Below are 21,966 nucleotides of genomic sequence, written 5' to 3'. Positions count from 1 at the left end.
CAATATGTACCAGGACTGCAGACATGTATTTGCAAACAAACAGAAAATGAATAATATAATTTCATTTTTTTTCAAAATGATAGTTAAAACTTAGACTACTTCCCATATTCAGTAATGAATCAGATCATACACACCCATCATAATTAGTAGTAGTGAGTTCCATAGTTCTATCACTTTGACAGGTAATAAACCAAATTGTAAATATAAGCTGAAATTGTTTCCCCTGGCAATGCATGTCCAAAGTAGCAGATAAACATATCTGCAATTGTTGTTGTTCTTAAGCTTCTTTTGCTAGCAGCATGTGTATCATGTGGCAGCTTTGTCAGTGTTACCAGGGGTGCTTGACTACCTCAGCAGAGTTCTAGATGATTGACATTAGTGTCACAACTTAACAATAATACTAAACAAGGAAATGCAGTGTCTTAGAATCTGGACACATTTTCGGAGAGAGCAAGTTCAATATTCCTTTCTAGACATACTGATTTCTTGAGTTGTATATTTACTCACCCAGATTTATCATACTGTACAGGTCATAAAGTACTACCGGGCATGTCAATATAACATAATATACAGTATAACAAAGAATGAAAATAAATGTATTTTTTCTGCACTGATCTGCCTGTTCATGAAGTTGTCCTGAGTAAATATCATTCTTTCAAAGACAGATAAATGTAGAAAACTTAAAGCACCAAACTCAGTAAATGATGTTTACAAGACTCCATTTTTAATGCCATAAATTGCCCTCAAGGTTCTTGTTTCATTGTAAATATGTTTATGATCTCAGAAAAAATTCCCATACTTCCATAGCAAACAAGTGAATTGAATTGTGTGTAGTACATATGTACAACTGTTTCTTTACTTGATGCAGCTTTTAACACCCTCAGATCATACTACAGTACTGAAAATTTCTTTTGCAGGTTACTTGCATTTGTATCCCATTTCATGTCCTGCTAAGCCCATAAACCTAAAAAATTTGTAACATTAACAACTTCAGTTTTTTAAAATCTTATTTGGATATATTTTTGGTCACATTAATAACTTAAAGTTGATACAATTAGTTTCTTTGTGATGAGCCATTCTGAAAATATTAACATAAATTTTACTGCTCAGCTGCAAACATTCTATGCTAAATGTTAGGAAGGCTATTATCATTAGCAAATGCAGGGTGGGCAGAATAAAACTGATAAAACTGGCCCAGAATAATGTTTTCTGGTGGTCAAATTCCTTTTCGATGGTTAGGGTTTTGTACTCAGAACCGAGCCTGTTTCACATAGTTTTAGCACTAAATTTTGTGTTGTAGATTTTGCTGGAGGTTTTGCCAAAACACTTCCAATATTAAGGGGAGGTTTACTATCTTTGGCCCAAAAAAGCGTGTTCTTTGAGAATTTTTTTCTTGGGATGTGTTATAGATATCAATATCAAATTTGGTCAAAATATTTATTGATATTTCCTCTACAAACTGGAATTTTTTCGACTGGAAATGTCGAAGAGCAAAGGCAGAAGTGCCATCAGAATGAAACAAAATTTCAATGTAGACCTCCACACAAGGCCTTTGAAAGTTTTTGTATCGCCGTCCCCACTATAGTACTTGTTCTTCATGCCAAATAACTCTTCTGAATGACAAAACATCTCCTTCATGTCGTCGACCTCCATTTTGCCCACGCTTCCAGAATGAGTTGCACTGCATTGTTCTTCATAAAACTCATACCATTTTTCATACTCTGCGGGATCTAGTGACACTGTCTTATCACAACAACTCTGACAGAATGATGACTTTACTTGACAATCTAATACCTTCTTGGAATATTTGCCAAATAGCGAAGTTATTCCAAACAATGAGGAGAAGCCACACTTCTTCCACGATCCATCGCCTGAGACTGATAAATGCACTCATTTCTGACCCGTCTGTCTGTTTATTTCAACTTCCTCAGATACTGCTCTCATCCGAACGACCTTAAATACAGCCTTTGCAGCAACATACACATTTTCCAGGTAATTGTAGTACAGAGTAGTAGAGAAGCCAACTGACACATCCATGAGCCCACAAAATAAGTTCATACCGCACATACCTTGTGCTAACAGACACATAAAGAACATAAGGTGATGATTAATTTCATAGAACTGGTTCACTGTCGGAGATAATTTGACATGGCGTACGGGACACTTGCATCATGAAGTCACCTTGAAACCAGGTGAATTTGACATCATCATTGCAGGTCTTGCACTTTAATATTGTTGATAAAAAGTTGAAGACTGCCAAAAAGTCCAGCATCACATAGGAAAATCCAGGATCAATCTCGATGTCATCATAGTCAGTGAATTCCAGCTTTTTCGTGGATGTGCTCGCAAACGTAGTCTTGTGCTCAGCTGCGTGCTGGTTCCCTTTGATTTTCCTTGGCCTCTCAATCAAACGACGGTCTCTCCCAGGTTTTCACAGCATTTTCGTCACACTTGTCACATATGTGCTTGTTTACAGAAAAAACTGATCCAAGAAGCGAATCTTACGTAGGAATCTATATTGCAATATTTACTGATGTTCAGTAAATGAAGAAGACACGCAGCACCATCTAGCGATCGCTCGAGTCAGTTTTAGTCATGGGCAAGCACATAGAATAATTTTTCGTGGCTACAAAGTCGAAATGCCCCAAAAAAAACAGTGCGTGAAAAAGGCCGATTTCAGGGAGGTGCATATTTTTGTTCAACTGCAAATAACAAACATTTCCATTCTGTATTCAGAAAAACCGTTTCTGGTGTGGATTCTAAACACTTTTATGGATCCAAAAATGCTATTTAAAAATATCGATTTTTTGAACCAAAAGATAATAAACCTCCCCTTAACTCTTGTCAAACAACTTTGTATGTTTTCCAAAAATTATCCTTTACATAATGCTCAGCAATGAACACACAGCTTTTTTTATCATTAGTATTATTTTGTGTTGCATTCAACTGGTCACTAAACATGTCTGCTCCTCTTACTCACTTTAGTGTAATGATGTAGCAAAGTACTCAGCACAGAGCACGCAGAAAGTGAGCGGGTGCAGGCATGTGACACCAACCAGTTGGATTACTGAAATCATGGTTTCCGCATTTTCCATGTAGGGCAGTTCTGATCATTAACAAGGCTCAGTTCTGCATCAGTCCCACACACATTTTTTGGGTCAGTTTTATTTTGCCTACCGTGTAGAACAGACTTTTGGGGCCTCATATGTTCGAGTAGGTCATCCTTATAAATCAGATGGAGTAATGGACTCAGGAACCAGCCTTGAGGATGTCCATATTTTTAATGTTAATTTATTAGCAAAGAAAATGCTGTTTTTGATCTTATTCTGTACGTTACACTCAAGTGATACCTTCTGCCTGCAATTTGGTAGACATGAACATAACAAATTGTTTGCTTCTCCTGTTATGCCTCATCCTTGTAATTTTTCAGACAGGAGTTTATGATCCAAGACAGCAAAGACTTTCAAAAGGTCTAGAAAATTTCTGCAGTGAGTTCATGTTCATTCAGGGATTGTAAAGCATAGGCTAAAGACTTTTTTTGGGGGGTGGGGGTGGGGGGTGGGGGAGATATACGTAGAATTTCTGAATACTTGCAGTTTAGTAGTAAGAGGTTAATGTTTCTTTATAAAATTTATCATTCTGTCATGGAAAAACTGTTTTTCTAACACATTTGTATAGTAAATAACTGAGATATAAGGTAGTAGTTGGTGCCTACATCAGAAGAACCTTTATGCAGTAGTGGTGAGACTTTCGCTATCTTGACAACATTCAGAAAAATGCCTGTTTGTGTTGAGAAGATCAATAGTTTTAGGTACGGTATTACTATGCACTGAATGCATAATTTTTGTATGAAGTCTGGTACTTCATCAATGTCACTTGCAGTTTTATTACCATACATAATCTTTTATTATATTTATACGTTCACAAGGATTTGCTTTGTACACTTACTCTGGAGCATCTGTAATCCTTACTTCTTGGAGAAATTTGTTGTTGGTTGTTTATAGCCATGAATAAGGTCTTCAGCTAGTGATGTGAAGTATTAACGGAATTTTTTCACAACTAATTTTGTCACATCATCTTCTTCAAATGGTAAAGATATGTTTTTCTTTAGACAGTACATTACAAACATTTCTTTTGATAACCTTCAATTTTGTGTGATAAATTCCTATCTGATTGTACATAATTTTTGGTGCAATATCACTCTGCTATAGACCTTTGTTTAGATTTTAAAATATTCATTAAATTCTAGGGAAACTGTATAGTTTGTACAACAGAATTGCATAAATCCGTTCATCTCACTGGTAATTTTAATGCCTATTCTCAGCCATTCTCCTTTGTTCTTAACCCATTAGTGCCGGAATTAATTTTTTCGTGATTTTTTTTAAAAAAGTTTGCGTTATTATGTCTGTAAAAGGCATAAATTACACAACAGAGTTGTTTCGACGAAAGTCATTACCACCATTAGCGAGATATTTGATGTTGCCATATGGCAATGCTAGGCATTTGCACTACCTAAATTCATATGAATTACAACTTCAACTAAAATAAGTAGGTTATTGAAATTTCTTATTACATATACAAGTTTTGTGCAAATTTATTATTCAGTCTTAATTGTACAGTTCATACTTTATAATACAGTACAATTAATAATCAAAAATCAAACCTTGAACTGAGCATTATTTTACATGAAATGGAATAAAACAGTCAATACACAATTCCACATTACACTTTGAACACATTGTTCTTGCATTAGATTTACAGTCCTTGTGTGCACACCTTTTCTTTTTCTTTCCTTCTGTGTGCTGGATGAGGTGGTCAGTCTTATAAAACCTAATTGAATCTGATATGCGGCTGTTGGAACATGCCCTTGATGCAGATGGTCTCCTGGCTCCTTTTGGTAAAGCTTGGTGTCTTTGCAAGTACACTGTCACTACTTCTCTCTTGAAATCAATCTGAGAAATAGTTTGATTTCTTGCTTTATTATACAAAATCCAACTGTTTTGTATGGCGACATCTAACATCCATGTAAAGAGACACTTGTTTCTTATTGCAATGCGATAGCATGATAGATTCTGATCCATCTGATCAGTACCTCTCATATATGTATTATCTTTGGCTACCAGTTTTGTTCTGGGAATCATTATATTTCGCTTTTCTCTTGACGTGGCGAACTTCTTGTGCACCACATGAAGAAGAGATCATTGTGACAACTGAGTTGTCCAGCCACGACACATACAATACTCCATCATTCTTCTCTGTTCGGATCTGAGGGCTCAACAAACACATCACCTTCAATATCATCATTATAAAGTATCTCCAGCACCTCAGCAAGCGAGAAACCTCTTCTAAAACAAAAAAGAGAAAATTCGTCCTTTTACTGAGTACAAGCGCCTAGCGTTGCCATATGGCAACACCGATGTTCAAACAGCCTAAATGAACGTAATTTATTTCACAGCAAGCAGTAACCTCCAAAGAATATATAGTTGAGTATTTAAAGCACAACCATACTAAAAAACCAAATTATATATCGTAAATTACCGTGTAAAACATACTTACTCGAACTTATACTCCATTTTTCTTCGTCATTCAGCAAACAACGACTTCCAACACTGCTTATGCCGCAGAATTTAAATGTATCGTTAAAACTGTTGCATTGTAGTGATTTTTACAGTCTTGCGGAACGGAATCCAGTGCTGCCAACATTCTCGCTTCGTTGATGTTGTGGAATCAACGATTTTAAAAAAGGGTTACAAACGTTGCCATATGGCAATGCATGGTGCTAATGGTTTAATATCTACTGTAACATTTTGGAGTCAAGAGGGAAAGCTATGTTAAAGTAGTAAAAGAGGATATTTTGGAGAGACATGTACATACTACTGAAATTTTTCTCAGTGATGTTTTGCCAGTTTTTCCTAACTATTGAGAAATTAACTGTTCTAATATCCTGTTTAGTTATTTTTTGTAACTTTTACTGATTTTTTTTTCTCTCTCCTACACATATTACCTGTACCTCATGATCAGCGTATCCCACACTCAGTACAATGATAGTGAGGCATAGTTTGTATTTCAGGTAAATATTTGATAAATGATAGAATTTTCATCTGTTGTTGACCTTATTGGACAGTATATTGTGGGGATTGATTGAATGCTTTTGTCCTGTTTATACAAGTATTGCAAGCATTACAGTTCTTTTGTAAAAAATTGTCTTGAAGTCACCACAAAGCACCATCTTTATATCTACAATAGTGGGCTGAGCGTGTATGGCAGAACTTCCAATTCATTCATTAAAATGGACAAGTTGTCACTTGGTGCTCTATATTTGTTAATGATTATTAATTTAAATTCTGGCAGATTGGCTACAGATAGTTCAAAATCCTTTTTGACCAGAGTAAAATAACGTTTATTTGTGTCATGGAAATGCAGGGTGTCCCTCTCAAACCTCCCTGATTTCAAGGAGCCAGGAGAGAAAAACCACAGTAGACACAACAATGAAAGATGTGCCACATTGTAGAGCATCTCAAAGAATTTACATTCCCCCATCAGAAGTGCCAAGATTCGTTGCCAGAGTGCAGCATGGTCGCATGAAGTGAAAATGGCGGCTCCACAGCAGTGCGCACAAGCAGTAGTGTCGCTTGCAGAAACAAAATAGCAGAGTACTGTGCAAAGAAATTATCATCGTGTGTATGAATAAGATCCACCTGATGTGAAAACAACTAAGGAATGGTATAGGAAGTTTCTGGCAACCGGAAGTGTTCTGACACATTCTGGTGGTGCACGTTACGGAGTTTCAGAAGAGACAGTGGAGAACATCAGACAAACGTTTCTCAGAAGCCCACGCAAGTCAATTTGTCGAGCATCTAGGCAACTTGATGTACCTCAATCAACATTGCATCATGTAGTTCACCAGCATCTTTGTATGTGTGCTTACAAAGTGCAAATTCTGCAACATCTGACACCTAACGACAAATCATGCCGAAAACAATTTGCTGCAGATATGCTGCAGCATATTGATGTGCATGCCAGATTTCTGGAAATATGTTTATTCTCAGATGAGGCAACCTTTCATCTATCAGTATGGGTTAATAAGCATAATGTTCGGATTTGGGATTTGTAAAATCCGCACGTTGTCATTGAACATGTTCATGATAGCCCTAAACTAAACGTCTGGTGTGGGCTAACACACGACAGGATTGTTAGACCGTTCTTCTTTGCAGAACAAACAGTAAATGGGTCAGTGCATCTGGACATGTTGGAGCAGTTTGTGCACCCTCAGATACAAGACTTGCAACCCAACATCATTTTTCAACAAGATGGAGCTCTGCCTTATTGGTCAGTGGCTGTTCACAAGTTTCTGGTTAGGAAATTTCCCAATTGTTGGGTTGGATGCGGAGGTCCCATTGCCTGGTCACCAAGTTCACCCGACATTACGCCGCTTGATTTCTTCATGTGGGGTTTCATGCGACCAAAGTGGATGATATTCCTACATTGTGACATCGTATCACTAATGCTATTGCAACCATAACAGAGGAAATGTTACAAAGAACTTGGCAAGAAACTGAATATAGACTCGATATTCTTCATGCTACAATGGTTCACATATAGAGGTGTACTGTGTTGTTGGTTTTTTCTTTCTTTCTCTCTCTCTTTTTTTCCCCCTGGGTCTTTGAAATCAGGAAGTTTTGAGTGGGACACCCTGTATATCTATTATTTCACAAAAACAGCAGTATCACCAGGTGTGGATATTTCGCTACTTAAGTACCCTTCTGGCCTTTAAAATTGTAAGACCAGGAAAGAGAGCTAATAACAAAATTTTACTAATTAATGTGTACAGTATAGTAGGAAGAATACATGACTAATTTTGGGGATTTTGGGATATGCTTGGTGCAAAATTTTCATCACAAAACTGTCACCTATAGCAAAAACAAAGGTTCTAACCCAGTAGGTCAATGAGTCCAATTGAGCTTTGATGACAGATGTAGGTACTGTACAATATTCTATGCTGCTACAACTTTATGCCAGAGTTAATCTATCATAGTATCTGGTGGGTGATTGAATGCCAGTCTTCAGCAGACCGATGACCAGAAATTTTCATTGGGTGAGAGATCAGGAGAATGTTCTGGTAGGGAAACAGTTGAACACATTCCATATCAAGATAGGTCAGGACAGCACAGACAACATGCAGTCTTGCAGTATCTTTTTGAAAGTTAATGTCATGGAGACCTTAAAGATAGGGCTGAGTCACCAGCCTTAACAGTTCATAAATGTAACACCCTCTGTCCAAATTACTATCTGTGCAAGCTTGAAGTGACTGTGTCGTCTACCCAAGGTATTCCATACCATATGCCCAGGTGCTGGGCCCATATAACAATGATGAATGCATTCTGACTGTTTTTATTTCCCTTGGGGCCTCCACACATGATGCTGTACATAGAAGCAAGACTCCTCTGAAAAGATTATATGTTCCCATTCATATGCTGAATGTTCTCAGTGGACACACCACAGGTGGGCGCTAATCTCTCTGCTACTGCATCAAAAGAAGCTACAGCAATGGTTGCATACTGACAGTTCGTGATACTCCAGATGTTATCAAATTGTTCACATGGATACTTTTCTTGCTGCAAACAAACCCGTTTCCTGACTTAAGGTATGAGATGTGGGTGTAAAATACTTCACCACTGATTGAATTATTTACTGGCCTCTTGTGTGGATGAGATCCTGCATGGTGTTTTTGTGGCCCACCTTAACCCAGTAATTCCATATTTGAACGAGAATCATGGGATCTCAACCAACCCAAGCAGAAATACCATAGAACCATAAACAGGAGACTCAGTATATCACAAATCTGTCGCTGTCAAATTCTGACACTCGCCAGTTGATGCTTCCTTGTTCTTACACAAGGCTTAACAAATGTGAATTCTGAATGAGAAAATCTTTCCTTGTGCACTGAATATAAATTGTGTTCCTCTTCCCTATTTTCTGCAGATCCACTGAAATGTTAATCATTTGTATATCCAAGTTTGTAGTACATTTGTTGCATGATACGGCAATTTTAACCCCCAAACAGGCACACCTGTATATAAAGTGCACCAACCACAAAAGCATTGTCTTGTACCATTCTGTTGTTGCTTTAAAACTGCAAGCCCATGCCATTTATTGGTTCAACTAATGCACTGCTAAGTTGTGCTGTCATATGTCCAAGTGAGCAGCAGTAATATAAATTAAACTGCAAACTAGGCGAGAAAAAAATGTACGATAGGCCTACGTATAAGAAAGTGACCCAGACTCTGAGCCAGCTGCACAATCCCACAATGAGGTAGTTGTCTACGAGATTATTAACAGTCGAATAAGTGGTGGGCTGTGATCTGATGCAACTGGATGTTTAATGCTTCAAGTGTGTCATTACTGTGGGGTAACACTTATATGCAGCATCAGAGTTATATAGTGAAAGTTTACTACAGTATTGTTTAATTATGAATTGACTTAGCTCATACATTGTAAGCGTATTTTATTGTTGTTTAATTAAACTAAGATTAAACTGTGACTTTGCTTGTGTATGCTTACCTTGGTAAAATAAAGGCAGCTATTTTTTACATGTGTACAAAATACACTGCACATCACTTGTGTTATAAAAAGCAGCAAGCATGCTCGAGAGTTAATGGCCAGCAGTGCAAATTGCTAGTGTAAATCTGTTAAGTGAAGTTAATTTTATTTAATCTCCTTGGAACTGATGTTCAATAAAAGTTGTATCACTGTTTAGATTCAAAGGTAGTTGTTTTTCTAGCATTGTAATCTTACTTTAAGAAATTGGACACTGTGGTGTAATATGGTGAAGGATTGGCTCTTTGGTACCTCAGTTCATAATGGTTAAATAAAACACTAACCCAGAGAAAATAAATCTTTAGTGCAGATTTCATGTGAGCACTTTCATTTAATGATCACCAGCTATTGCAGTGTTTATCTGTGGAGGTTTTAGTTGCACTGCTTCCTTCATAAGCATAGTTTTACGTCGTATGCCTAAGTCATTGCACACAAATACTCATATGGTTTCATAAAATGAGTGTGATTAATTCCTTCCCTCTTTCTTCTCCAAATGGTGCAAATGAAATAGTGCTCTGTCTACAATTACCTCAATGATCTTCCTGCCTTCCTCAACATGTACAACTATTTATTTTTATTCGCATTCTATATCTGTCTATTTGTCAGTCTATACCACTGATGTAGATGGACAGTTGCCATTGCATTTGGTTGTCTAATTTTTTGTTTGAGAGCAAAAACAGAATTTCTAATATTCTTGTTCACGCTTCATAAATTAAGTAAAATAAATCTTAATTTTTTAATGTGGTTGTAAATTTTTTCCCATCGGTAGTTTGAATTTTGCCACACACCTGTCATACCAGACAACCAAAACTATAAAAGCTTATATTATGATCTGTTTTGAAATAGCTAAATAAGAGGGATCAGGACTGCTTTGAAGAAGAAATAACTACTGCAACTGGAGCAACAGAAACTACAACATTGTCTTCCAATATGGAATCAACCACTGCAGAAGACAAATTACACAAGAATCATACCTCAGAGACTATCTGCAAAACAGGTGATTCTCACAAAAGAATTAGGCCTAAACTTTGCATAGACAGTTTATATTGCAGATTTAACTAGTTTATACTATACAAAATATTTAAGAATTTAGTGTAAATTCACATTTATAATCAAGAGAGCTTGACTGTCAACTAATTACATAATAATTTTCTGATTGCTGTGTAGCAATGCATAGTACTGTTTTTTGTTTTGTGTATAGATTTCAAAATGGAAACTATGCTTCAGGCAGCTTTGGTTGGTGTTGTCCTCCAGCATTTCATGTTAAGCTATCTGTGATGTCTAAAATCCATAGTCTGTCTTTTCATATTACCTTTCAGGATGGGTGTATAACAATGAGTGAGTATTTTGTGTCTGTCTTCACAGCAGCAATAGTTTTCCAGTTTCTTGATAGTTTTGTGATGCTTTTTCCTGTTTTGAATACTAACAGCAGACGAGAATTAAATATCTGCTCATTTTATTTCTTAGTGAACAATTTGCATGCTTCAGTTTGTAGCATGATATAATGAAAATCTATAAGATATTCATGTTTAATTTAGCATCTCCTGCTAAATAAACAGCATGCGCATGAAGTTCTACAGTGATTTAAAAAATACAACAGTACAGTTACACAAAACTATTATTTCTTGGCATAAAATAAAGAAATCAACCAATAGTTTTGTATAATATTTTATAGGAAAAAAGAGACACATTGAAGATAACATATTGGTTAAAACATTTTTGGATAAAGAAGTAGTTTACAAAAAGATAACATTATATTGTAGAAGGTGGAGTTTAAAATCACAAATTTCATAAATTTCATCACAGTTACACACAATAGTAAATTACTCGACAAAATCAATAACTTATTTTGAAAATCTGGTGTAAAAATTGCCATTATGACAAGCAACAAGCTGAAATCTTAACTACAGCACTATATAACTGATAGTAGTAAAATGAAATAACATGTACCCTGGAGTTTTCTAAGTTATAAGTAGAGACAGCAATAAACAATACATCAGACAAACTGGAAAAAAAATTGCAAACATGCAACAAGCAGCATTTATATGCACAAAACAACAAAACAATTTTTGGATGGCACCTTCTGAATAACAACCATTCTATTAAAATATAGAAAGAAGCCTAGTTATTGAACATTGTGAATTTTAATGGAAGCTTTTTAAACACGTTGAAAGAAATTCAGATTTACAGCGATATGAGAAACAAACTAGAATGTCCATTCAGTGAACAGTTAATTCAATTGTAATACATATTTTAATGTTTACATATACATTATTACACAATATTTATGTTTGGTGGTGTAGGTACTGATAACTAAGTGAACTTTCCCTTGTGTGTATGGTCTTCAGTCCAGAGACTGGTTTGATGCAGCTCTCCATGCTACTCTATCCTGTGCAAGCTTCTTCATCTCCCAGTACCTACTGCAACCTATATCCTTCTGAATCTGTTTAGTGTATTCATCTCTTGGTCTCCCTCCACTATTTTTACCCTCCACGCTGCCCTCCAATACTAAATCGGTGATACCTCGATTGCCTCAGAATATGCCCTACCAACCAATCCCTTCTTCTAGTCAAGTTGTGCCACAAATTTCTCTTCTCTCCAATTCTATTCAATACCTCCTCATTAGTTATGTGATCTACCCATCTAATCTTCAGCATTCTTCTGTAGCACCACATTTCGAAAGGTTCTATTCTCTTCTTGTGTAAACTATTTATCGTCCACGTTTCACTTCCATACATGGCTACACTGCATACAAATACTTTCAGAAACGACTTCCTGACACTTAAATCTATACTCAATGTTAACAAATTTATCTTCTTCAGAAACACTTTCCTTGCCATTGCTAGTCTACATTTTATATTCTCTCTACTTCGACCATCATCAGTTATTTTGCTCCTCAAATAGCAAAACTCATTTACTACTTTAAGCGTCTCATTTCCTAATCTAATTCCCACAGCATCACCTGACTTAATTCGACTACATTCCATTATCCTCGTTTTGCTTTTGTTGATGTTCATCTTATATTCTCATTTCAAGACACTGTCCATTCCGTTCAGCTGCTCTTCCAGGTCCTTTGCTGTCTCTGACAGAATTACAATGTCATCGGCGAACCTCAAAGTTTTTATTTCTTCTCCATGGATTTTAAATTCCTACTCCGAATTTTTGTTTTGTTTCCTTTACTGCTTGCTCAATATACAGATAGAATAACATCGGGGATAGGCTACAACCCTGTCTCACTCCCTTCCCAACCATACTCCCCTTTCATACCCCTCGATTCTTATAACTGACATCTGGTTTCTGTACAAATTGTAAATAGCTTTTTGATCCCTGTATTTTACCCTTACCACCTTCAGAATTTGAAAGAGAGTATTCCAGTCAATGGTTTTGGTTTTAGAAATGCTCCTGAAACTTGGCAGCATTTCATAGATGAAGCTCTGTATGGGCTATCATTCATCTTTTGTTATGTTGATGACATATTGTATTTTTTCACGTGAAGGAGGAGTGTGTGGAGCATTTGCGTGTTGTACTTAGAAGACTGGAAAATTTGGAGTTAAGATTAATAGAGACAAGTGCGTGTTTATTAAACAGTATGTTAATTTCCTTGGTTACATTGTCTAAATCATGTTAAGGTAGTAGATATTGTGCGTATGCCTCTTCCTGCAACTTTTAAACACCTCAGCCGATGTCTAGGGATGATCAATTACTCCCACCAGAATTTGCCACAGCTGAAACGCAAGGTCTGATTAACGACTTCCTTAAGGGCAAGAATACTTTGGGTAACAAGAAGGATCCTTGGAATCCAGAGCCAACTAAGAAATACAAAGCTTCGAAGAAAGCTTTAGCTCACATCACCCCGCTTGCTGACCTTGTTCCTGGGGGCCCCACTGCTTTAATAGTGGATGCAAGTTAATTGGGTGTGGGTGCTGTGTTACAGCTAATGATTTCATCCAAATGGCAGCAATTGGCATATTTTTCAAAAAACCTGTCGTAGAGAAAATTGTGTTCAGTTCTCCCCAGCGGGTGTGTAAGGCTGATTTTATTGCACAATTCTCTGTGGATATCCATCACATTCTGGGACAGCAGAATGTGGCAGTTGATTGTGTCTCACAAGAGCACAGCCATCTTTATTATTGTTTTGGGAGTAGAGGCTACTGATCAAGCCTCTGTCTTGCCATGCAAATCCTGTTTTTATTGGATTCCAACTCAAACAAGAGCCTCTGCAGGAATCTGGACTCCATGTATGGCGTGATGTATTGCGCAGCAAGATCCATCCTTTCATTCTTGCAGGTTGGCACCATACTGTTTTCAATGCACTTTATCACATCCGGGAATCAGGGTTTCCACAGAGTTGCTGTAAGATAAAGTTGCATGGCTGGGGTGCAGAAGGATTGTTGCTGTTGGGCCTGGGGCTGCAAGCAGTGTCAAAAATGTAAAATCTCTCAGTGCACATCAGCCCTTGTGGGGGCTTTCCCTTCATCATTGGGGAGATTCACTCATCTCCTTATCAATACTGTCAGTCCCCTACTCCCTTCAGAGGGTTTCTGTTTCCTGGTTACAATGATGGTCAAATTCTTTGGGTGACCTGAGCTGTTTCAATTAGCTGCACTATCATGTCCTCTTAGTTTGCACACTTCAGTGCTCCCTATGTGATAATGCCAGATGGAGAAAGATAGTTTCACTGTCAACTTCTGATGAGGTCTTGCAGGTGTAAACATATCAGAACTACAAGCTCTATCCCACCAGTAATGGGGTGCTAGAGCACATGCACTGCATCCTCAAGGCCACACTGTTGTGTCATGTGGAATCTTGAAAAGGCATTTAAGGTACCTAATGAGTTTTTTTATCCTCCACTCCTGCGCTTATTGGTTGGGAATATTCTGATTTTCTGCAACATTTCCAGACTCTCGTGTCTTGTATCCCACACACTTTGTGGCACTGTAATAAGCCAGTATTCTTCCACAAGGACTTCTTTACTTGCAATTTCATTTGGGTAAGAGATGGTAGCTCAAGCCCCCTCCTGCTCCCCAGTACCTGGGTCCCTTTTGGGAGATTTACAGGAAAGATAAGAGTTTCATCATCATTAGGAATGGAAAACTGGATATAATTTCATTAGACTGGCTTCACTGATGATAAGCAACCTGTCCCCCCCCCCCCCCCCCCCCCAGCAGTTACCTGCTTCTAGCAGTCTGGATAAATTCACTGAATTTCTGAGTTCCTTCCCCTGTACAAGCTGAAGCACAAGTCATGCAGACGTTATGCCTCAGTGCAGTGAAGCATATGTTTCTTTGGGCCGCAGTGCACCTGGCTTTTTCACAAAAGTTGTTGGAGAAATATACATATGTACAACTAAATGAATGTTTTCCAGGACACCACAGGGTCATAATTTCTTAAGGTCTATGCTGGTCATTTCTAAGTGTTTTTTCTTGTGTTTTAAGAGGACCTTGACAATTCAGCAACTGTCAACACTGTTACTGTGTGACTTTATTGTTGTATGTGTACTTGCATTTATTAACACATTCTAATTTAGCTTCTGTCAATTGCTAGACATAACAAGCTTATCAATGATGCAGGCAAGCTCTACTACACTTTGTTTTCCCACGTTGTTCAGTAGACTTATTACTTACTCTACAAATAATTACATAAACTTTAATAAGTTGGTACATGAACGTAAGTTCTAGCACTGGTATTGCTTATATGAACTATCTTGTGGTATATATATTGTATCGTCAAACGGGGTGATTTCAAACACTGGGGTGAATTCGGACAGTATGGCTTATTTGCTCTTTGCCACTGCATAGAAACAAAGAGTTACTTATTTTAACATCTGTGCACCAGTTATTTTAACTGCAAGATTGCATTTATTGCTTTCCACAACTTCTATTTTGCGCCAATTGCTTCCCTAAGTGAATACTTGATGAACAGTCTCAGTGTTAAAAATCCATGCATCATCGTGAAGTCGAAACTTTCTATTGTTGCGCCGAGCGGGAAGTTATTGTAACTGTAATTGTCGACACGTTCAGTAGCTAACAGCATTGAGACAATTTCTGTACAAGATTGTCGAGTTTCTCATGCAAAGTTATAAAATAACGACAGTTTTTGTAAAACTGTGTACTGTGTGGGATGATTTCGGACAATGCCAAGAACGTATAAGAGCAGGAGAGGTGCTACATTAAGGTGTAATTATGACTCGGAACTTTTAGATAAAGCTGTTCGTGATATTCAGAGTGGTAAATTATTGTACAGAAATGCGTGTGATTTGTATGGTATACCTAAATCAACCCTACAAAATAAAGTGCAGAAATTACATCCAAAAAAAATGGGAGAACAGCCAGTGCTACCATAAATAAAGAAGAAGAAGAAATGTTGAAGCAAGGTATCTTGAGGGCTGCACATTGGGGATTTCCCTTCACTAAATTGGATATTTAGTTAAAGGCTACCTTGATAAATCTGGCCGAAAAGAGAAGAAATTTCATAATAATTTGCCAGGAGAAGAATGAGTGCATTTATTCCTCAAACGACAGTCAGAAGATCTTTCCGTTCGCTTAAGTGAAACTATTAAATGAGCTCATGCAGAACTTATCTGTAATGTATAAAATTCATTATATCATTCCATATCACTTATTCGTAACAAAGGGCTACCTTAAAATGTGTAAAATGTAACCAAAATCAAATAAAAAGCATGTAGAATTTTAAAAAGAGGCAGTAACTGCCCGGATTCACCCTCTATATACTGTAACTTTGGACAGAGATTTAAAAAACACGTGTCCGAAATCACCCCAATCCATGGGGTGACTTCGGACACTTTATTTAATTGCCTCAGATAAATATAACTACACATACGCTTTCTGATTCTGGGATATTTTATTCGTTACACATACACCCTACCACTTCCATACCAATCAATTTAAGCTAACAATATATACGAAAGTTACAACCAAAATAATGACAAAACCATCCGAAATCACCCCTTTTGATGGTATCTAGAAATTTACGTGCCTTCAACATATACATATCAACAAATACAGATCAATATTTCCTTAAAAAGATTTTTTGTATCACATATTCCATTTGCTCAAGGCATTTTGTTACAAACTGCCCATAACTGTAATTTACTGATTAGAAATAGTTTTGTCACAATATTTTATTCCCCGTTTTTAGTTTAACGTGTTCCTGAACTACAAGGCAGTTCTCACTTTGTTTACTTAATATGTACATCTTTCTTGTACTCAAACCTTTGTATCCATGGTGTTTAGTGCTGCACGACGTTATTTAGTGCTTTGTTGGGAAAGATAGTGAGGACTGTCAGAGACTGTCAATTACATTTTAATACTCTGATATTTTTATGTGCCCATTATTATGGGCATAAATTTGTGTAGTCAGTCATGGGCGATCTCTGCCTGCTGTACCATTGTTTAGTCTCTTTGCTCCTTGTTATCATTCTCTTTGTTACCTACATGCATTCAAGTTGTGTTTTGTATATGCATATGAAATTTATTAGAATAAAGTTGTTTATATAAGGAAGTGCATGTAAAAGAGACATTGATTTACCATCTACTAAAACATAATAGACCATTGTGTCTTGTCATCCTTACTGCAATGTGAACAATACCATCACAGGTTAGTGTGTTGTATGCATTCTCATCAGGAGTTCAATTTTGATATAGTATGTATGCCACAAAAGGAAAATAAGCCAGATGCATTGTTCACAATTCCAGTTGAAAAATATCATAAAAACCAACTGGGAATCAGATTACATGATATCCAGCAAATGAAGTAGAGCCCGTTAAAGAGTAGTCATGTGAACATAAGAGTTGATATGATCTTTTTTATTTATCTGTGATAACTAGTTTTAGCTGAATAAGGCCTTCTTTATCTCTAGATATAGACTAAAGAAAAACAAAACCATTAATTATTCCCTATCATTTAAGTTATTTATACAATATACGAGAGAGATATGTACCAGTAAATGCACCAGGTTACCTAAAACACAGGAGCACAATTGCTATCAATGGTGTCAACTGGACCATGCTACTTCTCAACCAAGAAAGAGTCAAAAAACTACATGCTTATATATGACAGTATGTCAGAATTTGGTGTTATCATCTCAATAAAATTGTAGTGTAAAATCATGTACTTACACAGATTTTTGTTAGTGGAACTTTTGTTACAAAGGGTAGAATACAAAAATAGGAATAAAGTGTATTAAAATATAGAAATTTAAAAATGGGTCTACTGTTTAACAGTACAGCAGTCTTATTATCGCAGCTATCAAGATGTTTATATTCTCTAAAATGTTAAACAAATAGCTTAATTCAGTTATGTTGAATATAAAATATTTAAATTATGACACAATTGTTATTGTTTCATGTGTGTTGATGCAGGTTGATGATTTTATAAAGGACTCACTCAAAGTGTAATAGTTGTTTGTTTCTGATGAGGCTTGCAGTAACTGGATCAATTGTAGTACTGTCAATGGTGCAGATATGCCCCTGTGTGCCCCACCCTCTTCTGCACCTTATCACAACATTATGAGCAAAATAGTGTGCTCTTAAGGTAAAGAGATACTGAATTTAATTGATGAAAGGAGAAAATATGAAAATGCCGTAAATGAAGCAGGCAAAAAGGAATACAAACGTCTCAAAAATGAGATCGACAGGAAGTGCAAAATGGCTAAGCAGGGATGGCTGGAGGACAAATGTAAGGATGTAGAGGCGCATATCACTAGGGGTAAGATAGATACTGCCTACAGGAAAATTAAAGAGACCTTTGGAGAAAAGAGAACCACTTGCATGAATATCAAGAGCTCAGATGGAAACCCAGTTCTAAGCAAAGAAGGAAAAGCAGAAAGGTGGAAGGAGTATATAGAGGGTCTGTACAAGGGTGATGTTCTGGCTGTCAATATTATGGAAATGGAAGAGAATGTAGATGAAAATGAAATAGGAGATATGATACTGCGTGAAGAGTTTGACAGAGCGCTGAAAGACCTAAGTCGAAACAAGACCCTGGGAGTAGACAACATTCCATTAGAACTACTGACAGCCTTGGGAGAGCCAGGCCTAACAAAACTCTACCATCTAGTGAGCAAGATGTACGAGACAGGCGAAATACCGTCAGACTTCAAGAAGAATATAATAATTCCAATCCCAAAGAAAGCAGGTGTTGACAGATGTGAAAATTACCGAACTATCAGTTTAATAAGCCACGGCTGCAAAATACTAACACAAATTCTTTACAGACGAAAAGGCCAAATGATGTCATCACAGCTGTCTTATACTTGTCCTGAACTGCTATCAGAATTTACACAAAGACCTTAGAGCAATCGATGACACTAAAGAAACGGGCACCACTAAAATTGTTGTTGAAGTCGGACACATTGGCAGGGGATCTGTTACGGATAGTGTGCTATTTGAGATCCCTGTAATCCCGACAAATGCACATGAACAGCTTTCTTTTTAATGATTTGTAGTGGTGATGCTGAAGCACTGTGTGACTTAGGTATCATCCCATTGGTAAGCATCCCATCAAACGCTGCCTTAGCAACATGTAACTTCTCTAGAGATTAACATGTTGGTCAATTAACCACAGGTGGACTGTAGTCATGCATATATGGTGTGTAGTTGAGAGCCTCACTTCACCCTGAGCTACAGCAGGGTCAGTTGTGCTGGGAAATCTTACTGAAGCAGCTGACAGGAATCATTGTCTGCCACCAGCAGCAATTCCAAGTTGGGGGGGGGGGGGGGGGGTGAGGGGCTGGAGAAGATGGGGGTGGGGGAGATTGCCGGGGAATGGGAAGTACCTGCATCATGCAGGTGCTGTAACCCCATGTGCGTTTCCTCTAACTGCTGTTCAAGAGCTGCCACACCCAGTCTCAAATCTAAATTGTCTTCACGTAGTACAGCAACGTTCCTTACTTCCTTTGTGTGCAAGACACTGATCCTGCAGATACGTGCATTAGGCATCTCACACTTTACCTGTAATGTACCAAGCTCAGAATAGTCATGCGATGGTGGCATCAATGTCTTGCATGTGCTCCGCATTCAGACAGAAATGGAAGCGGCGACAAATGACACACCACGGTAGACATAGTAGGCATGAAAATCTTCACATGGTGGATATCGGTGGCATTGTGCAGTACATGACCCTGCATGGTCAAGAGCTTGGAAGGAAGTTTTATCGGGCATTGATGCACTAAATCGGGTACCAAGGAAAAGTGTTTCAGAAAGTCTGGTTCCAATGGGAATGTGTTGCAGCTGTCATCACAGGAATGCCTGAGATTGGGACAGTCATCCTTTTTGCATGGGACCACATTAATCTCTGGGTGAGTATCAACAAGGAAGCAAGCTCCAGATGATCTGTCAGTGATGAATAATCTTGCAGACCCATCAACTGCCTACACTGCCGCATTCTTATTGTATGAGCGAGGTGGCGCAGTGGCTAGCACACTCGAATTGCACTCGGGAGGATGATGGATGGTTCCATCCCACGTCCGGCCATCCTGATTTAGGTTTTCTGTGATTTCCCTAAATCGCTCCTGGCAAATGCTGGGATGGTTCCTTTGAAAGGGCACGGCCGACTTCCTTCCCTAATCCGGTGAGACCTATGACCTAGCTGTCTGGTCTCCTCCCCCAAACAACCCAACCCTCTTATTGTATGTTAGGTACTGTGAGGAGTCTGGATGAGTGAGCATGCCTACATGTGCTTGTTGATGGCATTTGGATAATTGCAAGGATGAGTACACTCTCTCACAGCTTTGCCAGCTGTGTGTGGTACTGACACCAAGACTGACAGCGTTTGGTGGAGTCACAAGTGTAGTTTCCATGATTGCTAGTCTGCCTCGTGAGCCACGTATTTAATTTGGCCAGTTGGCTGAGCAGCTCATCCATAGGTGACTCTGGTGCCACCACAGCAGTGGCTGTGTACTGCAAAATGCACAGGCCAGAACCACTGTTTGCATATGCAATTTGTGGCCATCATCCATAACCCTTTACATTGCAGCACATGAATTATCATTTGAACAAGCAATAGCGACAGAATATGCTCAGTACACAAATTCATCCACAGAGAAGTTAGTGAAAGCAGGAAAGACAGCCTGCACTTCTGAGGCAAGAACCAGAACAGTTTCACCAATTGTTCAGACATCAGTTCATTTCACGCCAGCGTGTGCAACGAAAGGAACGATTGGGAGAAGTAATCACTCAGACAAATTTCGCTATCTGTAATACACTGCAGCAGCGATTCTGGTGGTGAAAAAAAATGCTGCAGCATAGATTCTTTTAACAATGCATACAACTGATGAGACAATATATAATTCAATTGTACAGTGATGCTCAAGTCTAACTGAGAAGTAATCAAAGTAAACTGGTCAGCATCTGATACAGTTCCATACAGTGTGAAAATGGCTTCTACATGCATAAGCCAAAGCTGTACCCATGTAAGCCAGAAGGGTGGAATTTTAATGTTAGAGAATCTGTTGCCATTGTTGCAGGCACTGAGAAAAGCAGCAGCTGTTGGTTGTGCAACCTGATCAGTGGATGCCAAAACTTGATCTTCAGTCTTCATGTCAGTATGCTGCATTATGAACAGAGTGTAGCACAACGGTGTGAAGAAAACAAAAACCTATTCAGTATGGAGTCGCCACTTTAGGAGACAGTAAATCAATGTCCCTTTTACACACATTTGCTGATATAAACACCTTTATTCTAATTAATTTCCGCACCATATATAAAACACAACTCAAGCACTTGTAGGTAACAAAGATAATGATAACAAGAAGCATAAAGACTAAACAAAAGTACATCTTTTTTTAAATGAAAGATTCCATTAACAGGATACTGATCCATTTGCTCAATGTTTTATTAGTGAACATCATCATTGTGATTTTTCCATTGTTACTAACCTGGTGCATTGGGATTGTTGCAAGTAAAGAGAACTTCTGTCTCCAGCTCAAGATGTCTCAAGATACTTGGATTACTTGTCATTCTCAACTACTTTCAAATCATACTGAACAGCTGACTAGGCTCCAATGTATTCTTTGACAGCAGAATATAAAGTGCAACACTGTTTGGCCTATGCTCATATACAAAGAGCTTGTAGAATTATGGTTCCATGTATTCATTCATTGTGTTCTATAGATCCCATCAAGAATAAAAGCCTTGAGGAATGTGGAACAAAGTCTAGGTATACATCAACAAACTTTTACAGAAGTTACCTGCAGTTTCTGGATCCAGTTTAATTCCAACCTAGATGATGTGGTACCCAAAAAATTTGATTTATACTTATTGAAGTCGTATGATTTAATCAGACTTCCACTCTGCCATGCTGCAGCTGTTCCAAACTTCATGAATTGATCTTGAACAGCCAAACTGACTG

General features: G+C 37.8%; 1 protein-coding gene across 1 annotated transcript in view; it reads left to right on the top strand.

Moving 5' to 3' along the window:
* Nucleotides 1-21,966, top strand: part of LOC126236929 (uncharacterized) — a 405,481-nt gene that overhangs the window by 346,328 nt on the left and 37,187 nt on the right. The window contains exon 2 of the mRNA XM_049946607.1: nt 10,444-10,594. Coding sequence (XP_049802564.1) covers nt 10,528-10,594 — 67 coding nt within the window. The 5' untranslated portion in view covers nt 10,444-10,527. The remainder of the gene's footprint in view (nt 1-10,443; nt 10,595-21,966) is intronic.

Source organism: Schistocerca nitens, chromosome 2, assembly GCF_023898315.1.
Source record: "Schistocerca nitens isolate TAMUIC-IGC-003100 chromosome 2, iqSchNite1.1, whole genome shotgun sequence".
Taxonomy (NCBI): Eukaryota; Metazoa; Arthropoda; class Insecta; order Orthoptera; family Acrididae; genus Schistocerca; species Schistocerca nitens.
The sequence above is the reverse complement of the archived record's forward strand: the minus strand, read 5'-3'. Positions and strand labels throughout refer to the sequence as shown.